Source organism: Cynoglossus semilaevis, chromosome 18 (assembly GCF_000523025.1).
Source record: "Cynoglossus semilaevis isolate Cse_v1.0 chromosome 18, Cse_v1.0, whole genome shotgun sequence".
In the NCBI taxonomy this organism is placed as follows: Eukaryota; Metazoa; Chordata; class Actinopteri; order Pleuronectiformes; family Cynoglossidae; genus Cynoglossus; species Cynoglossus semilaevis.
In genome coordinates this window covers 5,241,503-5,256,838 of record NC_024324.1, presented here as the reverse complement: position 1 = coordinate 5,256,838, position 15,336 = coordinate 5,241,503, and the positions used below count along the sequence as shown (strand labels likewise).

Sequence of the window (15,336 nt, the reverse complement as noted above, 5' to 3'; positions counted from 1 at the left end):
CCTTTAAAAGAACGTCCACGTAAACGTTGTGCTGCGACATTATCTCTCGAATGTCCCATTTAACCCCGGCCATCATGAGCAACATTTGTTCGTAGTCGATGGCCTTGGCTGCCACGATCCAGTATATGGGCTTCCGCAGTTCACTGGCAGTAGAAACCGTCTGCGAGATCACAAAAAGACAGTTATGTACAGTAGAGACCTCCAGATGTTACAGAAGCAGCACAGCAGTTCAGATCTCTTCAGGAAAAGGACAAGTAGTCCTGGTAACACGCCGTCACTGATTATGTGGTGTGTGGCTGCAGTTGTACAGTCAAGAGTCAAATCACATGACATTAGTGTTTGGTCTTTGGGAAACAGATGAGATTTGTACAACTCATCTCAGATGTCGAGTGGCCTCGTTTGTCATGCATGATGATGAGTAAATGCTACACTGGAGGTAAATGCTTTTTTATAAGCCTGACAATCAAACTGTGGGGAGAAGGAAAAGTGAAATATTGTTGTTTTTTTTTTTTAATTTCTGAAAAACAAAAAAACAACAAAATGAGTGCTTTTCGTCCTTCAAATGCAGCCATTCATTTCATGGGGATTTAGAATTGTTGTTGTTGTGTGAGTGACTTTTAGAGATTAAATGAAAGTGCACTAGACTGATTATACCTGGGAATAAAACTGCTGAAGGAAAGGCTTCTTGGCTGCAGGCATCATTGTGTCCAGATGGGACTGAAGCGACTCAAACTGTTCAGCCAAAAACACACTGGAAAAAAGAGATGCAGACGTATAATTCAGAATGAGAGGATTTTGGTTTGGAGACAGCAAGTGTGAGTCACCGTGCTTCAAATTCCTGACAAAGTACTACGCTGAACTCCTGTTATCTTCCATGTAAAGACACACACACACTCTCTGTCCATGAGTTAGACCTTTATCAGTATTATATGACTGAGGTTGAAGATGTCTGTGTATAAATTAAAATGCTAATGCTAATCATTGTTATGGTAAATATATTTTGAGATCCCTGCTTTACTTAAAAAAAATAGCTAAGTACACAGGAATAAGACATTTCAAAGATCCATGACATGACTATTGTTGTTGGTTGAAAAATCAAAAGTGTCGTGTTGTTAATGTGAAAAGTGTGTGCTGTGTTTTGAGGACAGGGGTAATGTGTAGAGTAGTAGTACTACAGAGCTACAATACTGATTAGCCACATTATTAAGGAATGAAAGGCAGAAAGGCAGTTGGACACAGGTTAAGGCCAGAGACTCCAGGAGCACGGCAGCGGCCCAGCCTGGAGCCCCTGAATGAGCCCAGTGCACAGTTGTTGTTTTTTTTTCACGGAGCAAGGAAAATCAAATTAAGGTTCGCAGGAACAGCTCGTGTTTACCTCAGCAACATAGTGCACTTTAGAGGAACAAAGCACGCCCTGCAGTTCACACTTATCTGATCACACACGTCTTGTTGAGATACAACCACCTGAACAACAGCTAGAAGGGGCGAACAACAGGGAGAGAGGGAGAGTGGACGGAGCTTTTATGGTTGATTCTGGCCGCGGGGCTCTAACGCTGATGACGTTTAACGTGGCACCTGCTGGAGGTTTTGACAACACACACACAGATCAGCTGTCGCTTACAACAATGTCGACAGAAGGTTTGCTGTCGTTCTGCCCTGAGTAAAGTCAATGTTTTTGTCTTTTTGAATTCTCGTTATGACAAAGTGACTGCAGTTTAAGGCGAGTCAGCGTTTCTACTGCAGCGTCACACAGACCAGTGGTTCACACACTTTCATTATGAAGCTGCTTCACACTGCGGACCTCTCGGAACGCGAGAGTTTCTTCGGTGATCGTATGTTGTAGAGAGGGAGAGAGGGAGAGAGGGAGAGAGAGAACGCTGCGGCAAAGTTCAAATGAAAACAAGTGCCAACGGCAAGAGACAGAAAAGAAGTGAAGCTGGTTAATTACAACTGCTTAATTAAATGTATCATTTCTAAAGAAAAGATAGGAGGTCTGCTTCGACACTGAGTGAGATCTAAAGTGGTTTAACGGCCCTGTTCTATTAAAGAGTTATATTATTGTCACACACAGCTAAAACAGGCACGCAGACTGAAACGAAAATGAACAAAACCTTAAGACCAGACAGGGACAAGACCCAGCCAAAACTTTAGAGAGGGAATACTTTAAAGAAATTATTATTTGTCATATAGTAACATAGCAGTAATGTTAACAACAGTAATGACTGGTAACAGGCTGGTCGTTCTCTGTCTTTGTCTTGTCTCTTGTTTACTCACAGAGACTCGGTTGCCACTACCCTTTGTGCGAGTCCATAAAGATTCCCACTGTTGGTGAGGACGACCAGCTGGCTCAGATGGGGACTGGGCACCTTCTCCTTCCTGTCCTCCACTGGTCCATGTACTCCGGAATTTTCTCCAAGTGTCTCCTGGAACAGACGCAGTGGTTAGATGGGAATGGACCCACTGTTCTCCTGCTTTGGTTTCATATTTTTATCAGTGTTAAAGGAAATAAAGATGTCTTTGATTACATTAGATAACACTGTGATATCAGTCACTATGATAACAGTAACCCTGAAAAAAAAAACAGCTGATGCAAACAAACCACTTTAACATATTCACCTTTTTTTTTAGAATAATTTCTGGAACAACTCTGGGTGCAATAACACTGCGCGCCAGTAGGTGCAGGATGCAAAAAAAAAATTTCAAATAGATTTCAAATAAAAAAATGATCTTATGGAACATTTAGTTTTTTTAATGAACACTTTGATTATAACAAAATGATATCATAAATGTATATGGTAAAAATATTAACAGTCCTGAGTTTGCTCCATGGGACATTATGGTTCTGAGTTAGAGCAGCTCAGAGCCACTGGTTCTCTACAGGGACAGCTGCTCTGTGAGATGATTGCAGACCTCCTTGCAGACAGGCTGGAGGAATTACATCTCACTTAGGCCTGCCTACAGTGAAGATGTTGACAGTTGCTGGGGAAAGGATAACTGGGCCACCTCTGCTGGGAGCGTTGCCCCCGCGGCCTGGAACAAGATAAACAGTGAGAGGGGGAAAAAAGGAGACAAGAAGAGATTCTTGTCACTGGGACAAGACCAAGAAAATGACACACGAGTCACCGTGGCAACAGCCTTATCTCCACGCTAGGTGTTAGCAGAAATGTGTAAGCAACATATTGGGTGGATTAAAACATGATGTCACTTACACTGTCAATTGGATTACCCACTCTACAATAGAGGTAGCTTTATTGTAGAGGAAAAGTCAGGCAGCACCCAGGATTGGCCAATTCTAAAAAAAAAAAAAAAGCACTGGGGCCAAAGAGCGTGTAACACTTCTCTTCTCTTGGCCAGTTAGATCAAGACAGTAGTTGATATATGCTGATGACTTGTACACATAGACTGAATATCAATCAGCTCTGGCGCGTTCATTCCCTTCCTGGCCGCTCACACACACCAACAAGGACACACATATTCTGCTGACCAAACACCTCACGTGCCAGTATTTATTTTTCTGCTGATGTATTCATCACCTGTCCATCCAGCAAAGCTTTTATCCCTACTTTTGAAAAATAACTGAAATGCGTGAACAAGGGGTCGAGACTAAATCGCTTCCCATTGATCGCAATAATCTGTATCTGCAAACAAAAGCAAATGACATTCCATACGGAGCGGTGCTCCATATTAAACGTAGTGGAGTGTCGCGGTGCATCGTACTGCCACGCAATCCTCGACACTCTCAGGCTGCCCTGAAGCAGCCCCCGGCAGATCAATAGCAATCACACAGGCAATGAATGTTTGCTATTTATGCTGAAGCATATCATCCAAATGCCATACATGAAATATGTGCTTTAGGTCGTACGCTGTATGAGCATGACCTTTAAGAGAGACATCACATGAAGAAAGTACCTAAACAAATGACTACAAAAGCCTCCATCCATTAAAAAATATATATATAGTAAAAACTGATAAATCATGAAAGCCCGTGTCATAACTGGCCCTAGAGGTCACTGCTTTACCATCAGTCCAGACTGACGGGGTTAGTCTGTGTGATGCATATAAAACTGCTGTAAATCAGGCTGAATTGTGCACAGTTATAAGGAGATGACAGCCTACATTCCTCTGGCAGCAATCGAATCAGTGGAATAAGATATATTATCACCTCAGTCTGCAGGAGAAATTCATAGCATGTGGCTCTTCGGAGAATTTATGTCCCAGACCTGCTGGAAACACAGCGTCTCCTCCTCCTGTGTGAAGCACGACCTGCTGGAACCTCTGACTTATCTCACTGCATTCAATCAAACCTTTAATGTGGAGATTTTTAACAGTCTCATATAAAATCCTATCACTTTCAGGGTGTTAACATTTGACTGAGATAACTGTACTGTGGTAATGGATTCCCTCTGGATCGTGCAGTAAATCTCTCAGTAGGGAAACCTTACTATGAACACAGTGACTAATGAAGAAAGACACTTAAAAACCAACATCAGGTTTTACCCAAATTCAAATGTAAAACAAGTAGAAATTATATTTTTAAAAATTTATTTTCATGAAAATAACTTTTAAAAGGAAGTAAACGTCAGACAGGGATAAGAATCACCTGAGGTGGAAGACGTACAACAGTGCAAATATTCTACAGTATTCTACAAAGAAAGAATTCTCTGATGGAAACTCAATGTCTAATTAAAGATTTTGCCTTAGAACTTTTTGACTTACAACAGACTTCCACAGCCCAGGTTTTTTTTTCTTTTTCAATAAAACACAAACAGATAATGAACGGAGAGGTTTTATTTCACTAAGCCTTTGTCTATGGTAATTACAGACTAATCTCTCTGCTCCATGAAATGCCTAATAACTTGACAAACAGCACTGGAACTGCTCTCTGCTTGGTTTCCATCCTGCTCCAAACACTGGGTTAATCAAATATGGGCTCAGAAGGTTTTTATTCATCAGCTTCTCATTGCATTTTAATGATGTGGGTTCTGTAGGTTGATCCACTTGAAACAAGTAATTTATGGTAAACATTCACCATCGAATAAGAAGAAGAAGGAAAAAAAAAAGAAAAACTCTCATTGCGTCCAGTGTGGCCCAATTGTATCTCTTTCAAACACTGCAGTTTATTTACTTAGCTGCCTATTTGGCTGTATAATATCATCTTCTGTCATTGTGTTGAAAGTCACCCTGGCTGCACTCGTGTAAATGAATCAAATCAATCCAGCTACCGCTGCATTAGTTTGACGCTGCAGCCAAGTCTGCGTGAGTCTATTTATAATCACGACACAGGAGGCGTAACCTTTCACTGACTGTGGCCCTGCAGCACAAACACTGCATGCAAAAAAATCAAAAAAGGAAAAACTGATGATTCTCGAAGAGTTGGGAAAGAAGTCAAGTTTAATTTTTAGCCACGTTTGGCCTGGGAATCTTGAGGTGAAAGTGGGCGAAGAACAGCCGTGACATTTAGGACTCCTACATACAGACTTCTACAATTCCGAGGTTAAAAAAAGTGAATGTCAAACCAATTCTCTCACCGAGGTTTTAACCCACCTGAGCAGAGTTTTATCTCTTTGGGGTGACATTCACATTAGGAGCATTTATGCAGCAGCCCTGAAGTCAGCCTCATGTTTGTTAGTGTCAGGAGCTTAATCTGCCGTCTTTGTACTCTCACAATAGCAAACATGATTTGATGGCATAAAATTAACATAATTTCTTACTGTTGGCGCCTGATGGGCGTCCTGAATATTTAAATGGCGTTTGATGATAAACACGCAAATCATATCTGATGCTAAATACGAATCTTGTCAATATAAGGACACACATGTCAAACTCCTCGATGTGTTTTTAATCTACAAACATCATATTAAGGTGGAAATAAGAAATAGTTTTACTTTCATCAATTAATAAGCAGGATAGAGGTTGGACTATTTGATTGAAATGTGTTTTTTACAGAGATTATAATAAACTCTAGCCAGATAGAAAAGGAAAGGAATGAAAGTTGCAATACATATTTTTATATACTGACAAGCTGCTGGTTTCAGTCAATCAACCATTTAATCTATTTTTCGTCTTCATTCGTCTCCATTCTTTTCACCACATGCAAAGCTCCAACAATAACAGCTCTATAATTAGAACCCTCTCATTAGTAACAACTTACTTTGGTCACTTGTGGTGTTGGATGTTTTCATTTTCAACCTTGAAAACTATGAAATACAATAAAAAAAATCCACCGCGAGCCACCTTTTGACCTCGGGTCAAACTGAAGTCAAGTAACTCCATGTGTGGAATATGTACAAAGGAAAACTTCACCGGACAACTGAGAGTCAGAGATGCATTTTTTCAAAGACTATGGAGGATGAAATAGCGTTGGATGACGCAGACCTTTCCATATGACCTGACGTATGGAGCAGAAGTCATCGTTTGATTTACAAACCACAGCTGTTTACGCCTGAACTGAAGTCCCTCTGCTGTTCCAACAGAAGACAGAGCTTAGATGCAGGAAAGGAAATGTATTCACTGATGATGCAGTGATTAAGACACTGTTTTGCATCAGTACACTTGTAACTTAGATTTAATGAATTAACCTTAGAGATGCCAAAGGGTGCCCCCAAATGAAACTTTGGGGAAAATGAACCGTCATCTCCTGACTGTATAAATACTCAGCTAAATCTAAATTACAGCGACATAAATGTGGCGAAAGAACAGACTTGCAGAACTGGGGGGTGGACTTTTTTCTAAGCTCAGTGTGTTTTAAAAATCCCTTTAATCTGGAGCTTAGAAACAAGTGGCCCTTGAGTTAATGAAACACTCTTAGCCCTTTTTTTTTCTAAACCGAGATCAAACACAGTTCAGAAATGTTTCTGTTACAGTTTGACCAGAGACCATCTGCCATTCAGACTGTGTGAAATCATCTAAGTCCTCAGCAAAAATAGCCGGTGGATAAATAAACTCTCGTTCAGCTTTTCGTCGTTCTCCATCCTGTCTGACGTGAAGACTCAGTAAATGAATGATCATAACAGCGGTGTTTCCAGGATGTTTGAAACATAAAGCAGACGCCTGGAAGATAAACCTGGAGCTGAAGGAGGATAAATCAGTCCCATCAATTAAATGAGCAGTCATGTGCAAAACCAGTGGTTTCAGCTTCTCAGAGATAAACTGTGAGACTTTTTAAATGTATTTTCCTCCTCAAATGAATAACTCTGAGAACATGATATTTCTGTTATCACCCTTGACATGGAGAAGACGTCCAGCTGGGAGCTGAAAAGTTATCTCTCACTTGAAGAGTCTCAATCTACCCTGATTGACTGCTTAGTCCTCTCCAATCCATTCCACCGGGACTCACGGACCAGTCGAGTGGACTGGCTGCCAGGCAATTACTGTCAAGTGGATGCTATTGCACCTCTTTGTCACTGTAATACTAGAAATTTGGTTCGCATTAGATAAATGTCAAATGGAATTAAGGCCTTCATTTATTTTGTGCCACACCACCAAGTCCCCCCAACCCCCCCAGGCATAGCTGTGGCATCTGGTCTCTCAGTGGCTGCAGCCGAGAAATATCTCGCCTGAAACACTTGACTGTTGCAGCTCGGGATGAATGAACCGGAGTGTAGTGAAAGATGGTGTGAAAATGAGAAATGAATAATACAAGTAGGAGAGTTCAGGTCAGAGTGTAACGTTTTGTACACTGGGGCATCGTCCTCACTGGAGATGTGATGAATCATCGGCAGAAGTTGGAGACTGTGAGCAGAGCTTCTGAAGTCGGGGGAATGAACTGTCTTCTCGCCATAGCTGCGGACGTGACCCGCCGCTGTGTGAGCCAGTGTGTGTGTGTGTGTTCCAGGGAAATCTCAACAAGACGTCAATAACCGTGAAATCTGGACGACGGCGACAGTTTAAAGAGTCAGACTATGGATCTTAATTATGATCTATAATCCCTGTCAAAGGACGATCCCTGGTGACATATCAGTTCACTCAGAGAGACACAGCTGTCCAGAACAAAGACGCAAGCTAGGACATCCACACGCCTCCATGAGAGACCCGGAGCTAATGACAGGGTCCAGCAGAGTGTGTGTGTGTGTGTGTGTGTAAGAGAGAGAGAAAGAGTGCTCTGGTGTGTGAGTGACATTGAACAGTGTCACTCATCAGGGGCAGAGCAGCGGTGTGTGTCCGCTGTTACAAGCCAGTGACACAAACCACAATCAGCCTACGGATTATGGCCGTGTTACTGTGACAGGCAGGAATAAAAAAAAAAAAAAAGATGTAAAGAAATACTGATATTCTACTATATAGAATAGTGTTTTTCATCAAAAGCTTTAGGTTGGTTTTTTTTTCCTCTTAGTGTTTACTTTTGTGAAATCTTCGAAAGCTCACCGTCAGGTAGCTGTAGCTGTTGCCAGCACACATATTAGCTAACTCCTCATTCCTGTTTCTGGCGCCATGCCTGGAAAAACTGGAGCTGCGTTCTACACACGAACTCACAAACAAGTACAGAAACTGCATAGATGCATACACACTTGCAACAACAGACTGGACAGACTGTGGACTGTCCAGTCTGTCCACCAGCATAATAGATATTACAGCAGAGAACATCATCGTTTCATCTGACCTGAAGAAGAATCAGATGAATATTCCACACCACAGCTCAGAGCTAAGGTTTATTAGACACACGTTCAATCCAACCATACGTAAAACCCACCGCACAGAATTCACAACAAGACAGAACACCAGAACAAGGCAATTATATCTCTGCTCAAACCTGCGAGTTTCTCCCTGACCCCACCGACTCCAAACCCTCCTGGGCTGGTGAACTCCATATGACAACTATCAAACCCACACAGGTGACACGGTTTTTAAAATGTAATCAAGGATAAGCGAGGCAGAGAAATAAAACATAAACTGGGGATGATCTTTTACTTTCTCCCAGCGGAGCTCCCCAATTCACACTGAAGCCACTCTGAACCTGAGATGAGATGAGATGGAATGTCGCATCTGCTAACGCGGGACTCTGAGTCATTACCGGAGGCACATGGGTTTTGGAAACAAGAAGTTGTGACGACAAATCAGGGGAAACAAAACCGCAAGGACTCAGCAGCCCAATTGAAATGCAGCGTGCAATTAACTTTATAATCTGTTTACAAATGAGGTCCACCACGCCGCAATCTCTGGAGTGTGTGGGTGTGTGCATCTGTATGCATCCTACTGTTTGATCAAGGTAATAGAAAACAAACAGCATTACACACACATATATGCATATATGTATATGTATGGATGTGGGTATAAACACATTTTTGTTTTTCATTTTTTCTCACAAATGTACAAATGACATCATGTGAATCCAATGAATAGTGTAATATAGTGATAATAAGGAATTATTGGCTCTCTACAACAATATACATTAAAGCAACAGTTGCTTCTATGACTCTGTGCTCACACACAGGCTGTTTTAATGCAAATGTTCTAAATACCGCAGAGCTGTGTTCATTTACAAGTTTTCCGTTTGCAGTTCTCAGACCACGGAGCAAATGCAAAAGAGTGAATTAATCACATATCATTAATATCACATGTGGGCCAAGAGTGAATTTAAATCCATTTTTTCCAGCTGTCGCTCTGATCTGCTGAAACCCCGATTCTGTGACACAATGGCTGCTCACAACAACTCTGATTTGTCAAAGAGGAAGTGAGCGGCCCATTATCATCCTTGGCAGAAGCCATGAAGTTGGTAAAATGAGAAATCTACACCTGAGTCCTTGCTGTCAGTCACGTCCCTGAGAGATAGAGGGGGAGAACATCCATCAAATGTAAAGAGTGTGGTTAATTCCAGTGATCATTTAAAGGAACTGCTAGTTCAAATTTACATTATCAGGATATTTTCACTAACATTTCTTGGTACAACAAAGGCATTCATGCCAACCTACATACACGTACACCACCTTTAAGTAGAGTAGAGCAGGTGGTAGCAGTGCAAAAATGAATGTAATGGAAAACTGTGAAGGTAAGATTTACGAGGTGGGTCGTAATGGGGAAAACAGGCGGGAAGCGTGGAGTTGGAGTTTGTCCAGTAAGAGGGAAAAATGTCTTCACCAGAGAATTAATTATTAAGATAAGCGCAAATAGTGTTGCATATGCAGGAGGACAGACTAAAAGCGTGTGCGAGTGCCTTAAAAGGATGCAGCCGAGCTCCACACTCGGTTGAGGTGAGGTGATTTGAAATAACTAAAGGAGAGTAGTCTGAAGTGGCAAGGCAACAACACATAGTTTAAACTGGTCTGCATTAGAGCACGGCGTCCTATATTTTAGCCCTCACCTGTGGATGTTGACCGGTCAGTGTTTGTATTTGAGAGTTGGGCTCATTAACATAATTAGTATCATTTTACTAATACTAACAGAACTACTGTATATATATATATATATATATATATATATATATTGTAAGTTGATGGGCTGATGAATAAAATAACTGGAAAGAGTTATTTTAAAGAGTCCAACATTAGCTTTTAATTTGATTCGTTTAAAACCTTTTATTTTATTTGTCTTTTAGAGTGTGTGTGAACAGAGAAGCACCACCACTGTGTCTGACACAGTATTTAACCCTTCACTTTTCAGCCGTAGCCCCGATGTCACAAATCCAATATCTGTGTCACCGCCACGGTTGTAGGATGAAAATTAAAGGTCACAAGGTCACTGGTGGATGACCCCACTGCCCTACGCTCACCTGTCCTTAAGTGGACAAACAGACCAAGACCAGAAAGGATTTTAGAACTTTTGAAGGAACATTCTTTCAGACTTTTTTTTTTCTCATTTAATTTTCTTTTAACTGAACATTTAATTATGTTTTATTGTTTATTGACCTCTGTTTAATCCTAACTAAATGTTCCTAAATTTGTTTGGGAACTGTGGTTAACTGACATTGTTTTAAATTGCTATATAATTAATATAATTAACGTAACTTTGTTGTCAGCACTAGTGGTTTTCAAACTTATTTTCTGCAGTTTCCTCAACTTTTGCTTCAATAAACCACACATTGTTGTAAGAAGACAGTCAAGCTACATGAATTTATGAGATTTATGTAGCTTAAAAAATTATATTATTCATTAGGCGAAAGAAAACTTTTTTTTTTCTTGTTGTTTCTAATGGAACATTCCTTACAGTAATGGGTTATAGTGACACCCGCAGGGTAAAGAGCACGGCGCTGCATTACACCGCTTAACACAATTTAAAGTTGTATGTTTTATTGTACTTTTATTTGTTGTTGTTGCCTCGTATGCTGTACGATTTTCCTCATGTTTTTATTTTTCCCTCAGGCCCCACTGAACTAATGCAATAAGACACACTAATGTTCCATTAGAAAATCTGCTCTGGACCCTGTCAAGCAATCCCACAGAAGATCACATCAAGTCACACACATTGTGTCAGCCACCATACATGTCATAAAGATAAGCAATAACCATTACAGCGTAGGGGCAGATAGAGAGTTACAGTTGAAAAAACACTGTGTTTGACTCATCTGGCTGCATATTCTAATATGAAACGCAATAACGATGAGAGTGTCAGCGACGAGATCAGTGACAGCTCGTCATTACGGCTGTCATTGGCTGTAACGCTTGACGTCTTGCTGTTTTGTATGCGTACTATAAACTCCGAAGACCGAAGCCCGTGATCCAGTGATCGAGTTTTTGTCAGATCTTTTCATTCAGACACAAAAGTGTTTAAAAAAAAAAAAAAAGAACAACTTGAGAACTTTAGAAACTTTAAATGCGTTTTCTCGGTGTGATGTGAGCAGTACCGATGAAATTAAACAGGAGATCTGGGAGAGACAAGAGCAACAGGCCTTGGAGGTTTACCAGAAGAAATAAAAAAAATGATATACTTTACAGAATTTCAATGCAGGAGAGAAATACAATTAGGGTTTTTCCATTTTCAAAACTGAACTATTGTGAGTCACAATCGGTGATGTTTTAACGGTATCAAAATAAAAGCTCGGCTGATAGAAGTAATTTTGCTGGAAAGTCATTCATTTTTTCTTAGATTTAAAGGTAAAACAAGATCCATTCTGTCAAACTTCAACCACAGTGAAGGTGCACCGACCCGACAGACGTCAATTTAGAAACAAAACCCAAAGAGTGTTGCCTACAAAATAAAAGCCTTGCAGCACCACTTCACGTCCCTGTCACAGTGGAACAGATGTAGTCGTTAAATCACTGTTTTCACTTTTTAACAATAATCTCACACAGGCCTGTTGGAGAGTCAGGCCCTACAGTGTCCAGATCTGTTCCACCATGGGAAGAAGTTCCATCTCACTTCATCCTAAAAAACTATTTCATATCCACTGCCAAGGGAGTAAAACTTCGGTTCAGAATAGATTAAAGTTTGGTCATCTGGTCTCTCTGAACCCCACTCAGAGGCTGCAGGAAATGGAGCTGAATGACCAGCAGAGGTGAGGCACTTGCATCATCATCACCATCTCCCAACATAGGAGAGCAGTTGTAGAGAGATACACTCTCGGGCTGAAAACGTGGAGAGAGTGTGAACCGGACCAGACTAATTGTCACTCGGCAGTACAGCCGGGGGGAACGCTGATTGAAAGCCCTAATGGAATAACACTCAAATCCAGGGGCGGGAAGAGACCGAATGTGTGTGTGATCATCAGCCATAATGATGACCCATAATGCAGTTTGCTGCAGCGAGAGCTCTGGGCTCTCAACACACAGGCCATACCTGCAGCAAGCGGTAGGACAGAAATAAGAGGAAATTCATAAAGAGGAAGAGGGCACGAGGGTTGAGGGGCCAGAGGGGAGGGAGGGTGATAGGGAAAGGGCATTAGGGGCAGGTTAGAGAGGGCAGGTTTGTGTCAGAAAATGAGGCAGGCAGTGTGATAGAGAGGAGAAGAGGTGGACTGTGAGAAGAGGAGACGGAGAGAAAGAAGGAGCGTCTTTAGGTCTTACCATGTCAATCAGACCCTCCTGGATCCGGTTCAGTGTGGTTCTCAGTCTGCTGCTGATTAGGCCCAGACCTGATGACTCATACTGGACAACACACAAACACGTTTATGATTATTATTATCATATATGAACCACACACAGGGAGCAGACATCAATATCAGGGAGAAACCACAATGTAAGTGTGAAGGAATAAAAACAAATTTAAATTTTGCAAATTCACTGTATCAGTGGTATTTTACTGATCTAACCAAAGGGAAAACACACAAAACTCAAACAAACAAACTATTGGTGTTGACCAGTATTTTGGACAGGTACATACACCTGTGTGTACTAGTCATAGCACTGCATGGTTAATTCTTACCAAGAAGACAGGGCCCACCGCCCGGGCAGTGCCCACCTCTCTGCCAACCTGAGTTGACAAAGACGGGCTGGGGACAGGCTACGGAGGTTAAGAGGAAAACAAACAAGGAAGCATTAAAAAAAAACTCAATCTATGCAGAAAACCACTTGATCGTCTAGTTGTAGTAAATTCAAAGATATAAACAAATGAATTGGTGTAAGTGATTAGAAAGTCAAATTATTTAATTAACATTTATTTTTCTAACTTTTATTTGTAGGGGTTTTAGGTCTTTTAAGTTCTTGCTGCCAAGATGAAGTATTTCTAGTATTTGAATTTCTGTCCTTTTTATTTCAAATGCTAGACTCTCAACTGGACTGTTCTCATTTTACCTTTCTCTCCGACCTCATTTACTTCTTCATTTTATTGGTCACCAGCCTCATCCTTCCCTCCCTGCCATCATAATTCATAACAGACTGACACATTACACACTCCTCCATCTCTATCTTCAGGGCATCCCTTCATTTACATTTTCCTCCTCATGTCTTTTCCCCCCTCATTCCAACCACACACTCCAGTGGAATCACAGAGCACAATTCACCATAGTGTAAGTAAACACTAATAAAAAAAGCAGTTTGGAATGCGGCCTCGCTCAGCCAGGCGGATCAAAGACCGATTATTGATAGTGATGTAAAATCCCTAAGCACATAATGCATCTTTAGCATATGTTTGACAGAGTCAATAGAGCAGCTCGACTTGACGGGGCCGAGATGCAAAGATAATGGACGCATTTATCCTCTTGAATATTTATGTCATCCATTACTCCGCAAGTGGGGAGGTCATACAGTCTATCTGGATTCTATGGATGTAAAAAGGCAGGAGAGGAGGTCAAATACAGGCAACTGTGAACGATGATGTGCAGCAGCCTTTTAAAAATTCATGGGAGCATTAGCATTTAAGTGCAAATGCCTCTTTGACTCAGACTATTAATGAAATAGGTGGGTTCATGAAATGACACCTGATGAGGGCCAGGGGTGAACCAGGCCAAACGAGGAAGTGGGAGACAGACAGACACAAAGGCAAAAAACTGAAAAGAAAGACACGAAAAGTCTGAGAAAGATTAGAAGCATATGTATGCCATACACAGTTTGTCTACATATATATATATATATATATATACATATATATATATATATATATATATAGTATACGTATACTCCAGTGATGACCCAGTTACTGCAGAATGAATTTCGAAAGCTGTCAGTTTACACCAACTCTTGTGGACTTCCATGACCATCTGTCAGACGGACAGACACACACCAGTGAACTGTATGTGTCGGAGCAGCCCTGGTAGAGCATTCATCTTCCTAATCTCATCCACCTTGACGGAGCAGAAGTCATCCTCTCACTATCATTACCACATCCCTGAGGGCAACGGCAACACAAATGCTGTTTTCTTTCCTTTGAGGGGCACAGTGTGAAACGATATGAGTGTTTCCAGATGGATAACAGGAGACGCCCTCACTGAGTGTAACCCATTGTTCAGCTGGAGTTTACACTGTGAGACAGACGGTAATCGGAGGAGATGGCAGCGGTCGTCACCCATTTCACAGCAGAACACCGAGTGGACGTACATCACAACAACACAACGGTGTAAAAAGTTATACTTCAATACACAAAAAACCCCAAAGTGATAGCACTGACGGATGTGTCAAGGCAGAACTATAAATATTAAATACGGCTTGAGTCACTTTTTCTTTCCCAGGGAATTCAGTCAGTTAACTAGGGCTGTCACTTTGTATTCATAGTTGGAAAATCCATTTCAGCATTTGGGTAGAATTTAAAATTGAAGGGTTAAACCCCAGTCACAATATGGCTGTTAAAAGTTGGAGCAGTCTGAAGCACAGCCTTATTTTTAATTTCTTATCTGAAGGTAGACTGTCATGGATTAGCACTTGGTTTGTATGATTGGAACTAAAATAAAACAATTAGACAAAATCTAAATCTAAAAAGCAGAACTTTATGGGAAACATAATTCTGCAGAACCCAAAATATTCCACTTTCCAC

General features: G+C 41.1%; 1 protein-coding gene across 6 annotated transcripts in view; it reads right to left on the bottom strand.

The window, feature by feature from the left end:
• vps50 (VPS50 subunit of EARP/GARPII complex) overlaps positions 1 to 15,336 on the bottom strand; it is a 62,633-nt gene that overhangs the window by 7,212 nt on the left and 40,085 nt on the right. For 4 of the 6 annotated variants that reach the window (XR_003052642.1, XM_017041365.2, XM_025065101.1 and 1 more), the window contains exons 22-26: positions 13,294 to 13,371; positions 12,936 to 13,016; positions 2,275 to 2,423; positions 655 to 751; positions 2 to 160 (exon numbers count right to left, since the gene is read on the bottom strand). Coding sequence is in view for 5 of the 6 variants with exons in the window: in XM_017041365.2 (XP_016896854.1) it covers positions 2 to 160; positions 655 to 751; positions 2,275 to 2,423; positions 12,936 to 13,016; positions 13,294 to 13,371 (564 nt within the window). In the remaining variant the exon portion in view is untranslated. The remainder of the gene's footprint in view (position 1; positions 161 to 654; positions 752 to 2,274; positions 2,424 to 12,935; positions 13,017 to 13,293; positions 13,372 to 15,336) is intronic. The other 2 variants (XM_008331316.3, XM_008331315.3) reach the window with 1 other exon arrangement.